This window comes from Diceros bicornis, chromosome 16 (genome assembly GCF_020826845.1).
Source record: "Diceros bicornis minor isolate mBicDic1 chromosome 16, mDicBic1.mat.cur, whole genome shotgun sequence".
In the NCBI taxonomy this organism is placed as follows: domain Eukaryota; kingdom Metazoa; phylum Chordata; class Mammalia; order Perissodactyla; family Rhinocerotidae; genus Diceros; species Diceros bicornis.
Window position 1 is genome coordinate 26006256 of NC_080755.1, and position 22642 is coordinate 26028897.

The window sequence follows — 22642 nt, forward strand, 5'->3', positions numbered from 1 at the left end:
TTTTATTGACCAACAGCTGTACTCATTCCTTTTCATGTTGTCTGTGGCTGCTTTGATCCTACAGCAGCTGAGATGAGTAATTACAACACGAAGTCTCTGGCCCACAAAGCTTAATATATTTACTATCTGGCCCTTTACAGTAAAAGAAGGAAGTAAGGAAAACTAAAAATAGGCAAAAAAAATGAAACAAAGTGCCGGTTTGACCTTGATTTCACATACAACACAAGCAAATCAGTTTTATCATCTTATAATCATTTTATTCTTATATTTCTGATTGGACATATGGCATTTAATAATGGTGCAAAAATCATTGACATAGTTTGTTGTTATATTTTAAATAATTACTTATTTGTAAATATCTTTCCTCTTTTGAAAATTCATTGATTATAAAACTGATCTATGTCATTTCAGTACTCAGCAAGTATTGAAGAGAATTGTCTAAGTTCGGAACTGATACGATTACAAGCAATTGATCTTGATGAAGAAGGCACAGATAATTGGTTGGCAAAATATTTAATTCTCTCTGGAAATGAAGGGAATTGGTTTGATATTCAAACAGACCCACGAACCAACGAAGGCATTCTGAAAGTTGTCAAGGTACAGTATGGGATCTGCAATATTTTCTTCCAAAGAAGTTTCAAAATACTCTTAGAGACAGAATCTTCGTACAAAATCCATAATCGTGAATATATTTATATGGACAACTGCCCTAGTTAGTTTACTGTGTCAGTCTGAGAGTTCCAGCCCAGCAACACAATATTTATTTACCAGAAGAAATAAAAAGGCTATTTTGAGCTCATAGTGCCCAATACCTAGTTGAGAAGACAAAGCAAAGACCCCCAAATTAGACAATAATATGAGAGTTAAAAACATAATAAATAGTAGTATAGATATTATGATATTAACCATAATTAATTGCCAAATGAGTTAAATATGAGATACTGAGATAAGAGGTGAGATCCTTTCGAGTTATATTTGCCTGATAAGATTTCACGCATAAACCTCACGGAATAAGGTTTAAGCAGGACCTTATAACTGAGATTGCTAATGTGGGTAATGGAATGAGCAAACACGCAGAGGTGAGAAAATGTAAAGCATGTTCAGGGCATGGTGAACAACCCTGTGGGGCTGTAGCAGAGTATTCCTGGAAGAAAGCAATGAGATGCAAAAACAGAGATGTCGAGTTGGAGTCAGTCCGCTCAGAACCTTGAATATTGAACTACAGGGTTTGACTTTTTCCTATGGATTATTTTCTCTTCAACTACTTTATGCTTTTACTTTACGGACAACAGTCAAATCTAAAAATACAAATCAGAAACAAATAACACTACAAACCAATAAGATTCAAATTAACATTAATGGAATAAGATAAATTAATTTTTCTCAAAGAAAATTACGACTAACAACAGAAATAGAAGTTAGAGCTATGAAAATACTTACTAATAGACACCACGCATTTGGTTTGGCATACAATGTGAACTGTGATTACTCCATTCTCTTACTACTATTCTCTATTCCAATTACTGTGAAACTTTTTTCAGACAGTGTATTAGAAAACCATTTAGGCTTCATCTAATGCAAACATATTGTTTATATATTGAGTTTTTCTCTGTTCTCTTTGCAATTTTCTGGAGCAATTATTACTTTACCATAAAACTCAACCACTAGCACTGAAATCATATGATGCATTAATTTATGAGGTGATAACCAAAATTATGGAAAATATCTATACACACTTTTTAAGGTTATCATTCAAATGAACACACAAAATTTCAAAATTCCTTAATAGAACAAGAGGACTACAAGAATACACCATGGCCTTCCTTGAGAAACATTGTTTTTGGCCAGAGCTCAGCCAACTATGGCCCACAGGCCCAATCTGACCTGCCAACTTTTTGCAAATAAAGTTGTATTGGAACATAGCCACACTCATTCATTTACTTATTTTCTCTGACTCCACCCACACTCCAATGGCAAGTTGAATGCTTGAAACAGAAATTGTATATTACCCCCAAAGCCTGAAATATTTACTCTCTGCTCTTAACCAAGTTTGCCAACCCCTGCTTATAGGCCAAAGAAAGCTTCAAGATAATTTTTTAAATAGCAGTAACATTATGAGCTCAACTCTGGAAAGATTAAAGTTAAAAAAATTATTATTACATTAATCAAGTCCTGAGGTGCTAAGAATCTAATCTAAGGCAATAGCAGTAAAAATAGAAATGAGGGAGCAGGTGTAAGTGCCGTTGTCAAATGTGACATGGATTGGAAGAGAGAGACAAGAGGTCACCCACAACCTTATCAAATTCCAAATATTTACTCAAGCTTTTTCCCAGGGATCAGACTTTGTTCAACCCTGTATCTTGGTTAAAAATCAAGATCTAGACATGTGATGTAATTCTTACCTATCATCTTACGATCTTAATCATTGACTTTGAATATCATCTTGTAATATGTACCCGTTCTTTGCTTTTGGTCTGCCTCCCAAACTACTAAAATAATAGTAAGAACTTTGTGCGTAAACAACTTGACCTAAATATCTTTCCATCCCTAGCACCTGGCCCAGTGTACAGAAGATTGTAGAGACTCACAAAACTTTGAGGATAGTGTTGATATTGATATTTACCTGAAACTAATGGTGCAGCTCTCATCCAAATGGGAGTCATTGAGCTTGACTGCATAATTCATAATTTCTACATAAAATTATAAAAATCAAAAAGAAAATATGTTCATAATTCAGGCAATGTACTATCTATGACATATAATGCCTCTTCTGTGAGAGCTAAAAGTTTTTTAAAGATATACTTACTTTATTGCCAAAAAAGAAAACTGTTAGAAATTCAATTTCATGAAAAATTGGTCAAGGTAGTTTTAGATGTTGTGTAATCAAAGGTATCTATTTTTCCTGGATGATAACTTCCCAAGTCTCTTAAAGAGAGCAGAAAAAAAAAATATGCTTAAAAACACCAAAATAATATGGAGAGGCTAATTAAAATGAAATTTAAAACCTTAATATGTATGTTAGCACATAGCCAAAAGAACTACATATTTTAGAGAACGTACGTGTAATTGTCCCATGACTTGGCATTTGGAATGAAGTCACTAATGTCCCCTTGCACCCTCTTAATGGTCACTCAGGCCACCATTTAACCTTGTAGAAAATGGCCCCTCAGCCATGGGCTTTTGAAGCTTTCTATAGCACTTTTCTTAGTCTGAGGACACTCTAAGTGATTCAGTTCAACTCAAATTTATTGAGAATTGCTATGTGCCAGGGATATGCAGGTGAATGAGACATGGTCCCTATTCTCAATGAACCTGTAGTTTAACAAGAGAAAATCTTTAAGAAAATCAAAAATCTCTCTGTCAATAATAACATCCTTTTGGTATTTACTGATAAATGTGTAAGGAAATACTAAGAAATAATATAAATATATGTGTGTACATATACACACTCACTTCAACACTGAAGAGAAAAGCAAAATGCTACCCACTTAGAATTCTAACAAATATTGGGTCTCTATTTTTATAATAATTCTATTTAATATTTATTAAGCAATCACTAAACACAAGCTATTGGGTTATATTGTGTGTATAGAGACTTTATGCATATTATCTCATTTAATTATCACAACTCTGGGAAGATTCCTTTTTTATAGAAAATGAAACAAAATCAAAGAGGAAAACTAACTTGTCTAAGTTCACTCAGGTGACAAATGACAAAGACAAGATCCAACCAGGTCCCGCTGATTCCAGAGTCATAATTAACTGCCACCTCTATTTCTCACCATGTCATTTGTGACCAACAAAACAAGTTTTAGAAAAAAACTAGCACCTTGAGATTTTTCCCTCTGAGTCTGTTCACCTCTGTAAGCTACTTCCCAACTGTGCGCCCTGCTGGTCTCTTCCAGACACATTTGCACCAGAAAATGTCAATTCCTGAAAAGCAGACCATACACACCCTGGCAGATATTTGACCATTTCCTTAGTTCCCTGACATAGAAAAACTGCCCCTTTTGGATGGAGACTTCTAACCTCCTCCATCTTTCACACTTAGTTCTAAAATGAATCAGCATCCTCTGAGAATTAGCAGTGTCATATCATATCAGACAAAAAAAACTGGTTGTGAGATTCTAAGAGCTTAGCTTTTATATTGCAATTTACTGAAGCAAAAAACCCACCAGAAGCCAAACCTATTTCTGGAAGGGTCATCTTCATGCTGAGCCTTTCCTGAGACTTGCTCTAGACCCCCACAGGCCGTGCTCACCCTCCACCCCCCACCCCCATTTCTAACACGCACCTGCATATCCTTTGTAAGTGATTGTTCTTCAGTCATGCCTTAAACTGAAGAAACAGCTTTTCCAGCCTCTCCATCCTAACTCTAAGCAGAAACTTGGTGGTAAACAGTTGTTTTTATTGCTCTTTGCACAGCCCTGACCTCTGGGCACAATCAGAAGACCCTTGATAAAGGGGCCCACTTGCAAAGAATGGATGAGGACTCTCTGCCTTTCCCCTATCTTTTGTCTTCCCTGTTAGAGGGAAGATTAGCCTTCAACCAATTTCCTGTCCCTACAGTCTGTGAATTTCTCTAATTGACATAGCTTTAGAGACATATTAATATATTTTCACTACACTCCATTCAATAAGGAGAGAACTCTTCTGACAAACAAAACCACATCGGTGTATATGCATAAGAAAACCCCAGGGCCGGCCCCGTGGCTTAGCGGTTAAGTGCGTGCACTCCGCTACTGGCGGCCGGGGTTTGGACCCTGGGCGCACACCCACGCACCGCTTCTCCGGCCATGTTGAGGCCACGTCCCACATACAGCAACTAGAAGGATGTGCAACTATGACATACATCTACTGGGGCTTTGGGGAAAAAAGGAGGAGGTTTGGCAGTAGATGTTAGCTCAGAGCTGGTTTTCCTCAACAAAAAGAGGAGGATTAGCATGGATGATAGCTCAGGGCTGATCTTTCTCACCAAAAAAAAAAAAAAGAAGGCACAAAAAGAAGGGGGAGCAAAATAATAATAATAATAATAATAATAATAATAATAATAATAAATAAGAAAACCCCAAGAGATTTTTCTATCAGGAGAGAGGATCCCAGATTTTTCATTTATTTGGAGATAGCATGTAATTCTAGAAAATAAAAATTAGGTTGTAGAAGAGGGATCTCTTCTAATTGAAAATTCACTTTTGAGGACACAATTCATGTTCACCTTTCTGCTAGGCATTATGTGGACCAGGGAGGGGAACAGATGTACGAAAGCAATAGAAATTCCAAACCTCAAGGATTTCAGCTGAAATTTAAGTGAGGCATGTTGACCCAGCCTCCAACAAGAACCCAAACGAATTGCTTTGAATATTTATGTCTTATTAGTTCTTGTGAAGAATTTAACTAAAACCTAAGAAAGCATTCATGAGGTCATAGAATTTCCCTGAGAAGCAGAGATTTATCTCAGGGTCTTGCTGATAGCACTGATAACCTCTGTTGTTGGTAAATATGTTGCAAGTGATGCTTACACTAGCTTCCAGAACACTTCTAAACAGACATTGCCCAATACTCCCTCTTTTACAACTGTTTTTCCACCTGTGACTTTTCATGTCATCACATCAATCATTCTGGATCAAAAGATTCTACTCATCTTTATCCAGAGAACCCATTTCAAAGGTGACTTTTCTCTGGGCATGGTATTTACTTATTCGATTGTGCCCTGTGAAGGAGTCTTCTTGTCCACCAGACTCAGCACAATTAAAGTATAGTTTAGGGCTGATTATGATAATCATGAATTCTTTAGAAGCTGTTTGCATCATTTTTTTAAAAAAAATTTACATATTCAATTACGTCACACAAATTAGTTCCTTTAATCTGCTGATTATACTGTCAAGAGATTCTCAGATGTGAATTCTACAAAGGAAGCCTGCGTCCTATTTATTCATTCAATATTTGTGAACATATTTTATTTCATTCTAAGTTTTTCACTTTTCATAAACATCTCATTTGGAAAGAAAGATCATTTTTCATTTCAGTGTTTTTATGTAAAAAGTTCAAAACTCCAAAATTTGAGTCCCGTTTAAAGTCACAGGCTTCAATGACCTTTATACCTGATTATGCCAAAAGATAAATGGGATAACATATCTGAAATACCTAATGCAATAATACTTAAAATTTTATCAATTCAAAATCTGAATTGCATACCTCCTGGGCTTTATTCTAGTGTGTTGTTTTCTTACCGTGGCTTCTTACTCTACGAAAAGAGATTCCTTTTGCTGTTTCATTTCAGATGCTGGATTATGAACAAGTGCCTAATATTCATCTTAGCATTGGAGTTAAAAATGAAGCTGAATTTCATCACTCAGTTGCTTCTCAATTCCGAATGCACTCAACGCCTGTGAGAATTCAGGTTGTTAATGTGAGAGAAGGACCCACATTTCATCCAAATTCTATGACTTTCAGTGTTCGAGAAGGAATAAGAGGAGATTCCTCAATGAATTATGTGCTTGGCACATATACGGCTATAGATTTGGACACGGGAAATCCTGCCACAAATGTCAGGTACCTGTTAGAGTGACAAAGTGTGGTGTGTCCAGTGTTAATTCATGCAGTGTGTGCTAGGGTGTGTGGGTTGAAATACTTTTGGAGTTTTGCTTTGCTTTTCTTGCTCATTTGTTTGTTTTAGAAGACTACTGTGGCATTGACATTTTCTTAGAATTCTAATAGTGTTTTAGAGGCTGTAAGGGCTCCAACTGGTTGTAAGAGTAATTATGTCCAGGGAGCAATTGTAAGATCGAAGAGCCACCTACAGTTACTCTGTGAGTCTCTTTGATCTTTCATGGCCAGTTGTACCACCCTAGACCTGGGCTGATGAAGCCATGTTGTACACAATAAGACAGCATAAAAGATGTTTGTTTCCTTAAAGCCTGTGCTAGCTGACTTTGAGGCTAACTCCAATCCTCTGCTTAACCTAAGCCAAAAAAAAAAAAAAGATAATAGAAGAAGCTAAAAACAGGTGTTTCAGAAATTTGACGAGCGTGAAGAGAGTTAGAACTGGAGAAATAGAAAGGTAGGAATTAGGGCCATTAGATACATAGATTATACACAAATTAGGCCTATGTAAGATATTTGGTAAAATAACTATAGTGAATGATATAGGTATTCTTTATATCTTTCCCTTGTCCTTCTTTCCTTCTGCCCAATATTTTTGGAGTGAACAAAGTCTATTGACTTATAAATTACTTTGATATTAACAGTCTTGATTACTTAATCATCCAACAAATTAACAGACAATGAAAATTATGAAGTCTGTCAGTGTGGGATAGAAAAAAAGGATATGTCAGATAAGTGCCTTGGACACGAAATTGTGCCTGGTGTGGAGACCAGATCTTCTTCCAAAAAGATCAAGCACTTTGAATCCATTATATGTAACAAAACCCATACACACAAGCCAAGTAGAGGATACCACAACCCCTAACAGGCCAACAATGAGGTGCTCTGAAACCAATATGCCTTAAAATCTAGGAAAAATAAAATACACCACATGTGAATGTGAATAAAGGATATTCCCTCAATATTGCTATGATTTAATATACAGACCTGAAATAGACTTATATGTTTTATTAACAATTATATTAAGAGCTAGAAGAGTAAGAATTATGAAATTTTAAAACTCTGTTGTGAACTTGTGCATTAATATGTTAAATACCAGAATTTTATTAATATATATACATTTTATAAACCAAGACAATTATTGCTGTAAAGCATGCAAACACCATATATAAGTTTAACACACTGTAGTTCTTATATGACTTAAAATTACCAACTTTCAGATAAGCATAACGATGAACTTATTTATTTAAAAACAGGTATATCGTAGGACATGATGCAGGCAGCTGGTTAAAAGTTGATTCAAGGACTGCTGAGATACAATTTTCTAGGGAATTTGATACAAACTCAAAATATATTATCAATGGGATATACACAGCAGAGATCCTGGCTATAGATGGTAAGAAAGTTGATTTTCAATATTTTAATAAAATTATTATTATTACATTAAATATAAATATTATTCTAATGTTGATATTAGACTGACTCAGATAAAATATATCCTTTAGTGGTGTCTGCAAAACTTATAAAGAGTTCAAAATACCTTAGACTAAGAACTGAATTCAGTACACTTATAACCATCCTTTACATTTAAGTCATAATTTATTTCACCCACTTCCAAAAAAGGATTGTATGTGACTTACAGTGTAAAGCATAAAAGCTAAAATATATAAATAAAATTCAGTTCCTGTTTATGGTCTCATCTCTTGAGGTGGTTAATTCAACTTGTAGAGTATGTCAGGAATGTTTACTTAAAGGAAGTGCTACAAGGTGTGCACAAAGTTCATTTGAGGATGACCTGTGGGAAAGGCAGTGTCCCAAAGAGTATAGTTATTATAGAGCCACTAAAACTGAGCTACAAGAAGCCTGTGTGAGTGTTGCTTAATCAGACATGTTGTCCAACGTAAGATGTGAAGGACCAAGAAAGCACAAGATTATTCCAAATATAAGATCCAAATCAAAAGGTGTAAGTGCAGAGGCACTGAATTAATTTGTAAATGAGTTGCTTCTCATGTGGGAAAATCTACTAAGTATTCCTCTTGGTGAATAGCAACAGGAATTTATTTATTTATCAATAGTTAGTGATTGTCTGGAACAGTGCCTGGGAAAACAACTACTACAGAACAAAAAACAGAAAAAGGTCAGACAGATGGAGGACAATAGATGTCTCAGATACACACCTAAAAGAAAATAGATACTAAAGGTTTGCATTAAGTTTATATCTGAGCTTTACAGTAGCCAAACAAAGAGAAAAATAAATGGGTGGTATAAGAAACCATGATAATACCCAAGCAATTACAATCCATGTACTCTGGTCTTCATCCTGCACGTGTCACTTTTAACATCTGGGTCAGTTATATAAATAACATAGTCTTATTTATTATCAGTATTCTAGAAGGCCTGTTCCTGAATGGATTCTAACCGTGTTGATCTCAGCTTATGTTTGTGCATTGGTCATATGTGAAAATCTTCAAAAACTACAATAAAAATTAATCATTTAAAGTGAATAAAGAGAGAGACAGAAACTATCAAAATGTATCGACAGAAAACTAAAAGTAAGAGCCATTGTTTATTCACCTAAGCAGAGAACCTGCACCAGCACAGAGCCATCCAGATGGTTCAGATAAGTTTGCTCAAGGATGCTCGGCCACCAGGTGAAGAGGCAGAGCACTTCCTACAGCAAATGCCATCAGGGAGCAAATGCAGTCAGCAACAGCTACTGCACGTTGTGAGCTGCCACACCACGAGGCCATAAGAAAGCTCCAGATGATCAGAGAATGATACAGAAAACAGTCTATGGGATAATCTGATGTCTCTCTAATGAGTCTAGAAGTCCAATGCTGAATAGGGTATAAGAACATACTGTACAAACCATGCAGGATATAGATAAGCTCCTGGTTTAATATCATTCAACTTACTAAATGACTGCAAAAAACATGCATGCAAAAAACATCTTGAAAAGAAGTTTATTAACTTCTCAAAAATGACCTAGTAAAATACCCTAATGATAATGTTCTAGTTTACAAATGAGAAAACTAAGATTCTTCACAAGTTAAAAACAAAATAATTCTTTACTCATTGTAACAGAACATAAAGTAGAAAAGTGGAATAAAAGCCCAGACTCCTATTTTTTGGTCCTCTGCCCTTCCTAATAAACTATACTAACCCAAAATTTGTTTCAAATGTGTTAGGAAAAAAATCTAATAAATTTATATTTGTTTTCAGAAGTGCCATTTCAGAGAGGAATAGCATCTAAGGGATGAAATTAAAATAAACAGTGAAAACAGAAAGAAAAAATACACAAATAATTATTTAATTTCAACTGTGGTTATTTTCACAAACACAGGACTCAATAAGCATCCTGAATGGAAGGCTCTAGGCTAGTTTGGGGGTCTCATTTATGGGGACAGGGTGGGAATTTGTTGTTAGTGTCCTTACTCAATTCCAACGCCTAGGGACCCTGTGCACAGCAGAGCAGAACCCTGCCTGGTCTTTTTGCACCATCCTCTCACCTTCCCTTGCCCCACTGCTTTCATAGGGTTTTCATGGCCAATTTTTTCAGAATTGGGTGGCCAGCTTCCTTAGTCTGGAAGCTCTGTTGAATTCTGTCCACCACGTGACCCTGCTGATATATGAAATACTGTTGGCATATCTTGCACAGCCGACATGTAGCCACTACAGTATGACAACCGACAGACAGGTAGAGTGGTTCCCTGACCAGGAAACAACCCTGGGCCGTGGCAGTGAGAGCACCATATCTTAACCACTAGACCAGAGTGGGAACAGAAAGCAGTAAACCTTCTCTGAGCAAAGACATTTAATTTTGTATCTTAGGATGTGTAGGAGTTAGTAGAATGAAATAGGAATGAAAAACATTTTAGGAGGAGTGAATGGAATGCACAAGAGTTCCAAGTTAGGAAGAAACTTGTTCAAAGATCTAAAAAGAAGCCAGTGTGGCTGGAAGGTAGCCAGCAAAGGCAAGAATGGCTTCAGGTCATTGAAGTAGGCAGGAACCTGTTATGCACCAAATCAGGACTCATTCATACTATCCCTATATGCTGTGGCATCGTCACAGGATATGAGAAAGAATGCTCTCCCTGACATCACTTACCCCAACACCCATAATGCTTTGCTCTTTCAGATGGCTCTGGCAAAACAGCTACGGGAACCATATGTATTGAAATTCCTGATGTCAATGATTACTGTCCGGTCATTTTTGCTGAAAAAGACACCATCTGCATTGCCTCTCCATCCATCCTTATCTCTGTCAATGACCATTCTTATGGGTCTCCCTTTACCTTCTGTGTTGATGATCAGCCTCCAGGGACAGCTAACTTATGGGATATCAGATCGATAAGCGGTAAGGAGAATGCAAACTTGCTCACACTTTAAGACCAAAAGCAAAAACAATTAGCAAATAGTTAGTCGTCATGTAATAATATTCTCTCTTTCTTTCCATGATTCTTGCCATATTCGTGTTAAATAAAAAAATCTTTCATATACATTTTTAGGACATTTGGGAAAATTTTGAACTGAAATCAAAATAAAAATGTTTTATCAATACTGAAATTACACATAGTAGTATGTAAATATCAGTTTATCCATGACTTTATATAGGTGGGGTGCTAAACCAATATTTGATCAGTTTGAAATAAACAGAACCCTTGACAAACTCAACAGATGTCACAATTCCCTATTCTGAATTATTTCAAGCAAGTCACTTAAATGTCTCTGAAACTCTGGTAGCCCATAGATACAGTTACACATTTTCTACTCACTTAGGACCACATAAGATCAATGACACTGTTTTTATAAAGAGCTATGAGCTCAGACTTATTTGTAAGGGTAAAAATTTATATCCAAATTGCCCAATAGTAGAAGAATGGTTAGGCGAACTGTGGTACACATTATTAAGATGTAGTACTATACAGCATTAAAATTAGAATTATGTAAAGGGTTTAGATACAATAGAATGCATAAACCAAAGTATGTAAAGTGTAAAGATCCCAAAGTAGCATGTGTGTTTGTGCTAATTGTTGCCATGTAAAAATGAAGGCCTGACATTGTTAAAAACTGAGAGTAAATTTCAGGCAACATAACACAATATACTTTGTGGTTTTTTCCTGAAACGTTAAATGTATAATAGAAAATGAAATGCTGTGAAAGGACCTCATTTGAGCTAAGATAGCTCCCTAATCTCATATTTATTTAGGGAAATAGGAAAGATTTTGGGGGGTGGGGGTGGTTAGGATGGGGGTCAGACTGCAGAGCCGAAAGTGAGAGGAAATACTTCCCACCTCTCTGAAGCCACCAAGCTTCTCCTTTCACAGAAAGGACAAACCCTAAAATAATGCCAGAAAAAAATGCCACCTCTAAGGATTCAGTCAAAGGAGGAAATAGGCAACTCTTTTGCACCATAAAGCTTTTTAGCTCTTTTCCACAAAACCACTTTAATTTTAAAAAGCTAAGCATATTAAAGCAATTCCATTAAAGTCAAGACAACTCTGAATTCACCTCTCCCTATAAAGCCCAATATCCCATTCTTAAATAATAATTTCTAACCACTTTTTCCTCATTCAGATCCTAGATATTATGAGTAAAAATATAATAAAAAACGTTCAAGGTAGAGGCTGGTAAAGGTGTTTAAATGATATAGATTTTCCAGTAAAAAATATAATCATACTAGAGATAATATTCCTAGAGCCCTCTTTCAAGGTTGGTGTTGAAGAACAGAATAAACTTTCACCTAATATGCTGTGGCATTGCTTTATTCAATTCTTAGTGCACAGGTTACATTTTTGTAGACATAGCTGGCTTCTCATATAACTAACTGAAAGTAATAAATCATAATAATAATAATTATTGAGTGTTATGGATTAATAATTACCATTCTTGATTTAGGTGTAAATTTAATCATCTCTAAACCCTCATTAGGTTGATAAATTTCAACCAATGTTTTAAGCAATAGTTTCTATAAAAATCAATAAGCAGGGGCCGGCCCGATGGCATAGTGGTTAAGTTCAGCACACTCCACTTCAGTGGCCCAGGTTCATGGGTTCAGATCCCAGGCACAGACCTACACCATTCATCAAGCCATGCTGTGGTGGTGACCCACATACAAACTAGGAGTAGACTGGCACAGATGTTAGCTCTGGGCCAATCTTCCTCAAGCAAAAAGAGGAGGATTGGCAACAGGTGTTAGCTTAGGACCAATCTTCCTCACCAAAAAAAAAAAAAAGAAAGAAATCGATAGGCAATGGTAACACAAAGAATTAGGAGAATAATAATAGTTATTAGAATAATTTTAAATGAATGGGCAATGTTGAATAAGAGACAAACGACAGTCTTAAGGAGGGTATTTGTAATCTGTAATACTAAATAGAAGACTTCTAATATTTCCTTTCACCTTAATATTCTTCATTCATTAGACAAATATTGATTAAGTGCATAGTACAGGCCAAGTGTTTTTGCTGTGGAAATAAGCAGCAGGGTCCCAGCCTTCTTTTTAGAAATAACAATCCAGCAGGAAGCAGTCTTGAACAATTAATTATAAACGTTAAAAAAGAACAAGAAGTACAGGGAGCTCTGTGACTAAGGCAGCATAAAAAAATCAAGCCCTAAGTTAGTCTTGGGAATTAGGAAGGGTTACCCCAAAGAATTTTAATTCATTTTCTCTTTCCTCTCTTTCTTTCCAGCTACCTCTGCAATCCTGACGGCTGCGCAGACTTTACATCATGAAATTTACAAAATCCCAATCCTAGTGAGGGACAGCTATAACAGAGAGTGTGAATTGGCACAGATAGTGACATTGCAGGCCTGCGATTGTGACAACAACCACATGTGCTTGTACTCTACTACCACGGGCATCTACACCGGGCATGGCAGCTCTATTACCGGTGACATATATGGGCCTGTCACTGTTGACCGAACTGGGGGTTCAAATGTTGGTCTCGGACAGACAGGGATTGGCATGATTGTGCTGGGCCTCTTACTACTGCTTTGTAAGTACTGGATTAAATCCTTCTTTTCAACAGTTCAAAATAAGAATATAACCAGGCCCACTGGAATGGTTAGGTTTATTTGGACATTTCTATTTGGTATCTCTAGCAATTTTCACGGAAATTTGGAAATAAACAATGGGACTGATAAGGACATGTACTTGTTCAATAATGATAACTAAGAAAGTCTAGGGTTAATGAGGGTCATAAAGATGGGAAACACATGCAAATCCGTAAGTATAATATAGCAAAGCATGAAGTAAATCCTGTAATGAAAATTTCAGCAAACTGCTTTAAGAGTAGACAGGCAGAAGCAATTAAGCCCAAGTGGCAAGTTTGGGGAAGTCTTTATGGAGGAGGTGGCTAAAGCTGAGGATTTTCTTAGAAGGAAGTTGGTGTGTGGGGAAATCTGAAAGGCCATCTAGGACAAAGGAACAACACAAACATAAACAGGGAGAGGAATGGAAGGGCATAGCACACTCAGGAAGTGGAGAGGCTAAAAGGTAGGCTGGGAGCCATCACAGGAACGTTCGCGTTAGGCCGAACATTCTGGGCTTCAGTCCACAGGCAACGAGGAGTCAGTGAGGACATGTGAGCTCAGGTGACCTGCTCACTCTGGTGTCGTAGGAAGCAGGGGCAAGAGCCTAGAAGAAAGAATTAGCCTCTGGGTTCCAGATGAGTGTCTGAACTAGGACCGTGGTCAAAGCAAAAATTTCAAAAAGGGTCCTCCTCTCCCTAAACCATCTTTTAAAACATGTAGGTCCTCAGAGGAGAAATGCTTCATGCATATTAGGTTGCCTTTGCAATACTTAGATTTTGTGGAGATCAAAAATTGGATTCTAAAATTAAAGCTGACTAAATTCTTCAAACTCTAATATTAATATGTTTTAATTGATAAATAGAAACTAAAACATTATCATTTTGAGGTATAAAAAAATGACAACTGACTTTGGGCAGACATTCTTTCCTAAAATAATCTGAGTTCTTAAGGCTATACAAAGACCATGAGCAATTTTCATAATGATATAGAGATATTTTCCCAGAATATGACCTAACAGCAACTGAGTAGAGGAATCAGCTTAACTTGAAGTCAGTGGTTCTCAATCCCAGCTGCACATTAAAATCACTAGGAGATCTTTAAAAATTACTCACGCCCAAGCAAGAGTACTCAAGATGAGACCCAAGTACCAGCAAGTTTAAGCCCTCTGGTGAAGCTAATGTGCAATTCAGGGTTAAAAACCCAGATTAAGCTGGCTAGCACTCAACATTTCATGACTCTTCCTTAACCAAGCCAAGAAAACATGAGCGTTAAATTGACTGTAGAATAGGAGGGGCATATGCTTGTGGACAAAGTCACTTTTTCTCATGGTGGAGCCCAGAGTCTATTATGCAGCAGGAGGGGCAGTACGATGGTGGGAGGAGGGATCCTGGCCCAAACCTTATATTCCCAAAGGGCCTCAAACTAAGACTTTTGATGTTAGCTCCAAATGAGATTATGCATACAGTAACTGTATTTGGTTTGTGTTGAAAACTTTCCTTTCCTTTTATTAGCTAGTGCCTTTGTTAGACAGAGCTTATGTCCATATGATGCATGACCCTGCACACATCTAAATGCACAGAAACACAGTGTAGGTGGGGCAGCTGCCTAGAGGCTACCATTCTAGTCATTTTCTGGGAGGCTCTCTGGAGATGTATAACTTGACCTTTCACCGTTCATGGTACAGATGGTAAAATTGCCAAATTAACACTTTTAATGAAATCAAGAAAACCCTTGGGGCCGGCCCTGTGGCTTAGCGGTTAAGTGCGCGTGCTCCGCTACTGGCAGCCCGGGTTCGGATCCCGGGCGCGCACCGACGCACCGCTCCTCCGGCCATGCTGAGGCCGCGTCCCACATACAGCAACTGGAAGGATGTGCAACTATGACATACAACTATCTACTGGGGCTTTGGGGGAAAAAAAAAAAAAGAGGAAGATTGGCAATAGATGTTAGCTCAGAGCCGGTCTTCCTCAGCAAAAAGAGGAGGATTAGCACGGATGTTTGCTCAGGGCTGATCTTCCTCACAAAAAAAAAAAAAGAAAAAAAAGAAAACCCTTGATTTTTTCTGTACTGCTAGTTAACCCATTCAGTGGAATGCATGTTATGCTAGGGCATTAGAAAAGTATAAAAAGCAACTAGAGTGGATCCAAAGAACTAAACTGAGTGTCTTCTAGAATCTTAGAAAACTTAAGCATCTATATTTATGAACTAAAGTGTAGAATTGAGATGAATTTTCCACTATATTTTGTAGACAAAGTCTTAAAATAATAAATGTAGATAGCTCAATTAAAGCTAGTGGGTGATATTTGATTGATTGCTTTTAAATGTAAATATAATAAGGGTTGAATAAAGAGTCCTATCTCTAAGTCATAACTGACTCTTGTATCCAATCCTCTTGCTTACATATATTGATTTTGTGTTTAACTTATATGTGTATATATGGTATTTGGTTACATGGGTTCATATATATTGGTTTCTATATGGATGTGCAAATATATATATATATACACAGAGATGGTCTATGTGTACACATATACATATCCAGGTACCTGCACATATACATATCCAGGTACCTGCACATATACATGTGCCCGTGGAGGTAAATACATACTTATTCATGGATATACACATATATACATAGTCTTACAAATAAAGTTATACAGATGATTTTATGCGTATACATACACATATATAAATGCACATGCATGTACATGGGGGAGTAGGAATCAGAAAATTGGATTTGAATCCTGGATCTGCCACCAACCAGTTCAGGAGTCTTGGACTAGAGGGAAGAAAGGACCTTACTTTCCTAATCTGTCACTAAAGAACCCAGATTACATGATCTCAAACTCCCCCCATTCCAGCTCTAAAGGTCTATGTGATTGGTGGTTTTGTATTTATAAACATGGATATGTATACGCAATCCTTTAGGGGAAAACTGATGCTTTCTTACATTTGTATTTATCCCTTTGGTTCTAAATGTAATGCCACACTTTCCAAAAAATGATCCATTCAATGACTTCCTAAATTGAGCAATATGTGTTAACTCTTCCTTTTCACTTCCTTGGGCAGTGTCACCACTCTTGTTGCTCATGTGTTGCTGCAAACGGAGGCAGCCAGAAGGCCTGGGGGCAAGGTTTGCTCCTGTGTCAGAGGGGGGAGAAGGAGTGATACAGTCATGGAGAATAGAAGGGGCCCATCCCGAGGACAGGGTGAGTGGACTGTCACTTTCCAGAGAGGCGTGGGGTTTCAATGGAAATTGAGCATGTCTCCACAATTATACACTACACAAAAATAAAAAGATGTCAATTTTTAATACAAAGCATTTATTTTAAACATCTTTTCTTTCTCTTTTCAGGATGTGTCAAATGTAGGTGTAACAATGACAGCCTCTAATACCCAGGATCGGATGGATTCCTCTGGTCAGTGGACACCAAAATCTGTTTTTCTTTTCAAAATTTGCAAAATTATTCAACCAAAGTTCATGTATAAGCACCTTATTAAAAAAAAACCAGCATATCTGTTGCTGTCCTTGGATGATAATTAGAGGGAAAGTTACATGTTTGAAGTGGCCACTTTATCCTTCTGTCTTAAACTACACACAGTGAAGTATGGTGTAGCAATTAAAAGGGCAAACTCTGGAACGGAATGCTTGAGTTTGATTCCCAGCTCCGCCACTCACTAGTAATAAGTCCTTGGGCAAGACACTCAATGTCTCTGGGCCTCAATTTCCTTATCTTTGAAATTGAATTTATGATAGTCCCCACTTCAAAGTGTTGCTGTGAGGAGTAAATGAGCATATATATATATATATATATATATATATATATATATACACACACACACACACATACACATATACATACATATACATATATTACATATGGTATATAATATATATTATATTACATATATGTTATATATGTTATTTATGTACGTATATGTGTGGTGTGTGTGTGTGTCATAAAATATACATTAGAATAGCGCCTGGCACAAAGTAATGCTACTATAGCCATTATTTGTAATACAAGTTGTCAAAAAAAAAAGAAAAGAAAAAGCAGCAAATATATTCTTCTAATAATACACTGAAGAACTTTTCTTAAATTCACACATGCATTTGGCTCACCAGTCTTACACTCTCCTAACTTCAGTCCCACACATACCCAAAAATTTTGAAAAATACCCAGCTATTGAGCAATGATTGAGCAAAGTAGAGAGGCTGCCCAATTTTAGGGCAGACACGAGATTTCTCAGTGATGGTTCCTTAGTATCCCAAGCTGGCCTCTGGATGCAAGGAGCCTCAGGTGACTGCATGCTCCTATGAGAGCCAGCTCTCCACCCAGCGCCAGGGTGAATGAGGACTATGAGTTTCAGTTTCTGCAAACACATGGCTGGCCTTGCTCTGGAGAGTTGCCAAGTGTGTGCAAGCCCTCTCAGACAGGCCGGGGGAGCTTACCAGAGTCAGCGAAGGAAGGAACTGGTGCAGGCACAGAAACCCCACTCCTCTTGGCTAGTTCTACACCTTTAAGTCTAGGGGTGAAGTTTGTGCAAATATGGGAAGGCCGGGTCTGATAGCTGGCTCCCTCTGTACGTTTATTTACATTTATTTTATCAGCAAGCCTGGGGATTGTGGGTGTAATTCAAATTGTTCCTTACCTAGCATTCCAGTACCTACTCTCGGTTGTGTGGTGGTGGTGCATAGCAGACAGCGGCTGGCAGTGTTTCACATGGATAAACAATGCAGACGACTCAAGTACTGTTATATGATCACCCTCTCCTTTCAGAAATCTACACTAACACCTATGCGGGCGGAGAAACGGTTGAAGGGGGTGTATCAGGAGTGGAACTCAACACAGGTCCAGGGACAGCCACTGGGCTGATGGCTGGAGGAGCAGTGGGAACAGCCAGGAAGAGGAGTTCAACACCAGGAACGCAGCGGGAATATGCAGACACCGGCCTGAACGTGGCCTTCTTGGACAGCTATTTCTCTGAGGTAATGCCCCTGCACACAGTTACACAAAATAGTCTTGAGACTGAATACTAATAATAACAATGGTAGGAGGTTCTTCTGAAATATATTCAGTTATTCTTAACTCTATCCCAATCCTGAAGAAAAAATATTTCACTTCTCCTTAAAATACAGAAAGACAATTTGCCAAAGCATTTCATATTCAAGTGACATTATACATCTTAATACTAGCATCTCTCATCACTCTCCAATCCCTTATTCCATTTTTCTATCCTCTGCTTCCTTCTGGTTTTGCCACTTTGTTTCCCATAGCAACAGCAAAGCACAAGGATCCTGATCAAGAAAAAAAAAGTGTGTAAAGTCCTCTCTTTATGGTGTCCTTCCTGCTCTGCAGGTGCCTCCAATAGAAAGGAGAAAAAATTAATTAAAAGCCAGGACAGGGGAGGGAAGAGAGTGGTAACTCAGGAACAAATCAGCACCATGACTTGGTGACACATCAGGGCCTAGAACCCAGGTCTCCTATTCCCTATCCAGTGCCCCATCCGCTACATGTCCCTCACTAAGAGAAAGGATCATCGGTCTATGAGCATTCCACAGAGGGCAGTTCCAGAGGCACTGGGTTGGCCTAACATGACAGCACAAAGGGTAGATAAATCCTCTTGTGGATTCCTATTTAGTACATTTATTTCACCTGATTAGCTATTTATCTCATATTTCAATTAGCCTGTTTTACTCCCTATTGGTATTACATGTTTCACCACTGCTCTTAACAAAAAATGTTACAGATATTGTTTTAATTGTAAGCACTGTCTTAAAATTGGTGGTTACCAATGCCACTGAAGGCTGTGCATGAATAGCATCGATTATTTAAATAAGCGATCAATACCACTAGGTACATTTGACAAATGGGCACAAATTATATATGTGTCATAAAAATGTCATAGAAATTATATTTAATGAATCATTCATAAAAATCACAATAGTAAAGAAGCTTTACCATTAATGTCAAAATTGCACTGGGCATTTTTTCCTTTGGTTACAATTGATTCCTTACAGGACAAATAAGATCAAAATGCATTCTCCTTTCTCTATGGACACTGAGGTCATCCTTCCTCAAACATTTTAGCTCTACACGCAAAAAATAGCACTCAATTTCAGAGGTGGTAGGCGCAGCCTCTCCTTCTGCCAGGTAAAGCCTCTGCAGAACAGTACCAGTGCATCTTCCTGCCACTTTTTACACCACCACCACCCACCCCAGCAGCTAATCTGTGCCCCAGGCAAGATGGGATTATCCTATTATTGAGGTATCATTTAAAATATTAAACAGTAAAGTTTGAAGGTAATATCAAACTCGCAAATAATTGATTTCAAGACCTAAAATCATTCATTTCTATTGGTAGAATTTAGACCAGAGGGAAAGCACAAGATGTAGTGTAAAGAGGATAGTTGGGTTTGAAGTTGTATTCTGCAACCATTCGGGTCTTGGGCAAGCCATTCACCCTCTCTGGGCCTTTGATTACTTTATTCATAAAATAAAAGCAGATCAGATTATATCAGGGGATTTCAGATGGTGCTGGGCAGGCCTGATGGGATTTCATGGAACCCACCAAGGGCCACAGCAGGTGAAGGAAACGGGGGAGAGAGCTGGCAGGCAGGTCAGGCTCCTACCTAGGATTTCATTTAAAGGGTCTGTCATTAAAAATAATTTGAAGATCACAGCAGATCGCCTCTTAGTGCCTTCCTCCTGTTAACCTAACTCCAGAGACATCCTAGCTCTCTTCACTCAAGCCACGTAAAGCTTCACTGAACATTCTGACACAAGTCTCTGAAGCTTAGAGATATTTACATCTTTATACATGCTTTTAGTCTAAGTTGATCAAATATCTCTCCTTAAATAAATATTTTTAACGTAACTATATTTTATTATTTCTAGATCACCTCAGAAATGAAAGACCATAAATCCAAAAGATTAAAACATTGTCTTAGATTCAGTCTGAATAAAATGTAGAAATTATCATCTATTCGCTTTCAAATAAGAAAAATTCATCTTTATTCAAATTCTATGCACCATTAATGCACACTGCTCTCCTTTAAAAATTCCAATTATTTAGAAATACAGCAAAGAGGCAGTGTTTTTCTCAGTTCATTCCATAAAATCTTTTAGATCAAATGTCTCTAACGCTTTGTTGTTATTCTTCTTTGATTAAGAGAAAAGAAACTTCTAATTCTCTATTTTTCTTCTAATTTTAGAAAGCATGTGCTTATGCAGATGAAGATGAAGGTCGGCCAGCAAAGGACTGCTTGCTCGTTTACGACCACGAGGGAGCAGGGTCTCCTGTGGGCTCCATCGGTTGCTGCAGTTGGATTGTGGATGATTTAGATGAAAGCCACATGGAAACTTTAGATCCAAAATTTAGGACTCTTGCTGAAATCTGCTTAGACACAGAAATAGAACCATTTCCTTCACAGCAGGCCTGTATACCTATCAGTACCGACCTCCCTTTACTTGGACCTAATTACTTTGTTAATGAATCTTCAGGAATGACTCTCTCGGAGGCTGAATTCCAGGCAGAAATGGCAATACCTGAACCCATGATTCACAAGGATATTGTAGTGACTGAGACTTACGCTACTGCTGATCAATGCGCACAACCCACTACAATTGTTTTTGATCCTCAGCTGGCACCCAATGTTGTAGTAACCGAAACAGTAATGGCACCTATCTATGACGTTCAAGGGGATATTTGTGTACCTGCTGAGTTAGCCAACACACACAATGTAATCTATGCTGAGAGAGTGCAGTCTAGTCCTGGTAGGGCTGACATGAGCAATAGTAGCATGACGGACGGTTGTGTGGGACCTGTGACGAGTGGCAGTATTTTGGTAGGGCCAGAAATTCAAGTGACACAAATGGTAGGTCCAGACATTCACATAAGCCAAACCATTGGTTCCACATCCCCAATGACATCTCGACACAGAGTAACACGGTATAGTAACATACATTACACTCAACAGTGAGTGCCTCATGGTCAGTATTTATATGGAGAACTTGCACCTTGTAACCACCAATATATCCATCAAAGATGTATAATGAACGACTTTTAACATTTTATCAGTCAACAAATATTCTATGTTCAATGCTACTCTTTGATTATATCTTTTGGGGAGGAAATATGGCTAAGCACTTCAGATAAGGCTTTTTTAATTCTTTGTGATTTTAAATAATGTACCAAAAAACTTGAAGAAAGTGTGTTACATCCTTTGATACTTTCTAGTAAACAGCACATAACTCATAAGGTGAATCTTAGAGGCCTTCAGGCCTGTAGAACTGGTTATGTAAACCAAGGCACCCTTGTTCTTGAAGGTTGCAAAAGAAGTCTTCCTGCATTCATCAGTCATTTTTATCTTTAGAGAAATATTTCTATTAAAAATTTTTAATTGAAAAAGTGAACGAAATATACATTTCCGAAAGGAAACTGAAAAGGAAGATGGAGCATCTATCATTAGAGATCTGAAGTCATTGGTCTCTTCAAACAGTTTTTCAAGATATGCAATATTTAGGGCATGCTTAATATAATACACGGAAAGAGTTTGCCAGCTGAATGCATCACTGAAAATGGTTCATCAAAAGGAATTATATATATATATGTATAGGTATGCATATATACACATATACATAAATCAATATGGATGAATTTTATTGCACTTTATTGATTTATATCATTAATTGTAAATTAATTTAGAATAGCAAAAAAAATTATGACAATACTACAGTAGGACCAGTTCTTAGAGAAATATTAGAGGTTCTCCCCCTTACACAAAATTTTTTCCCTAATCTTGCTAATCATGCCAGAAAACCATATGAACTATGGTTTAATCAGTTTCATTGACCTAAGTCATAGAGCTTTCTTTTGGCAGCCAGATATTCTCCAAAAGCACCTCTGTAATTATGCATATATTCAACAATATTTACTTAGAAGCTACTATGTGTTGAGTGCTGGTCTTGGGTCTGTGAATATATAGATGAAGAAGACAGAC

The 22642-nt window shown here is 37.4% G+C and overlaps 1 protein-coding gene across 1 annotated transcript in view; it reads left to right on the forward strand.

The window, feature by feature from the left end:
* The window catches only part of DSG4 (desmoglein 4), a 45467-nt gene extending 23845 nt beyond the window's left edge, over positions 1-21622 (forward strand). Inside the window, 9 exon segments of the mRNA XM_058556545.1 lie at positions 412-597; positions 6281-6552; positions 7860-7999; positions 10742-10960; positions 13296-13601; positions 16708-16847; positions 16994-17057; positions 18420-18628; positions 20855-21622. Coding sequence (XP_058412528.1) covers positions 412-597; positions 6281-6552; positions 7860-7999; positions 10742-10960; positions 13296-13601; positions 16708-16847; positions 16994-17057; positions 18420-18628; positions 20855-21622 — 2304 coding nt within the window.
* Positions 21623-22642: the final 1020 nt, after the last annotated feature.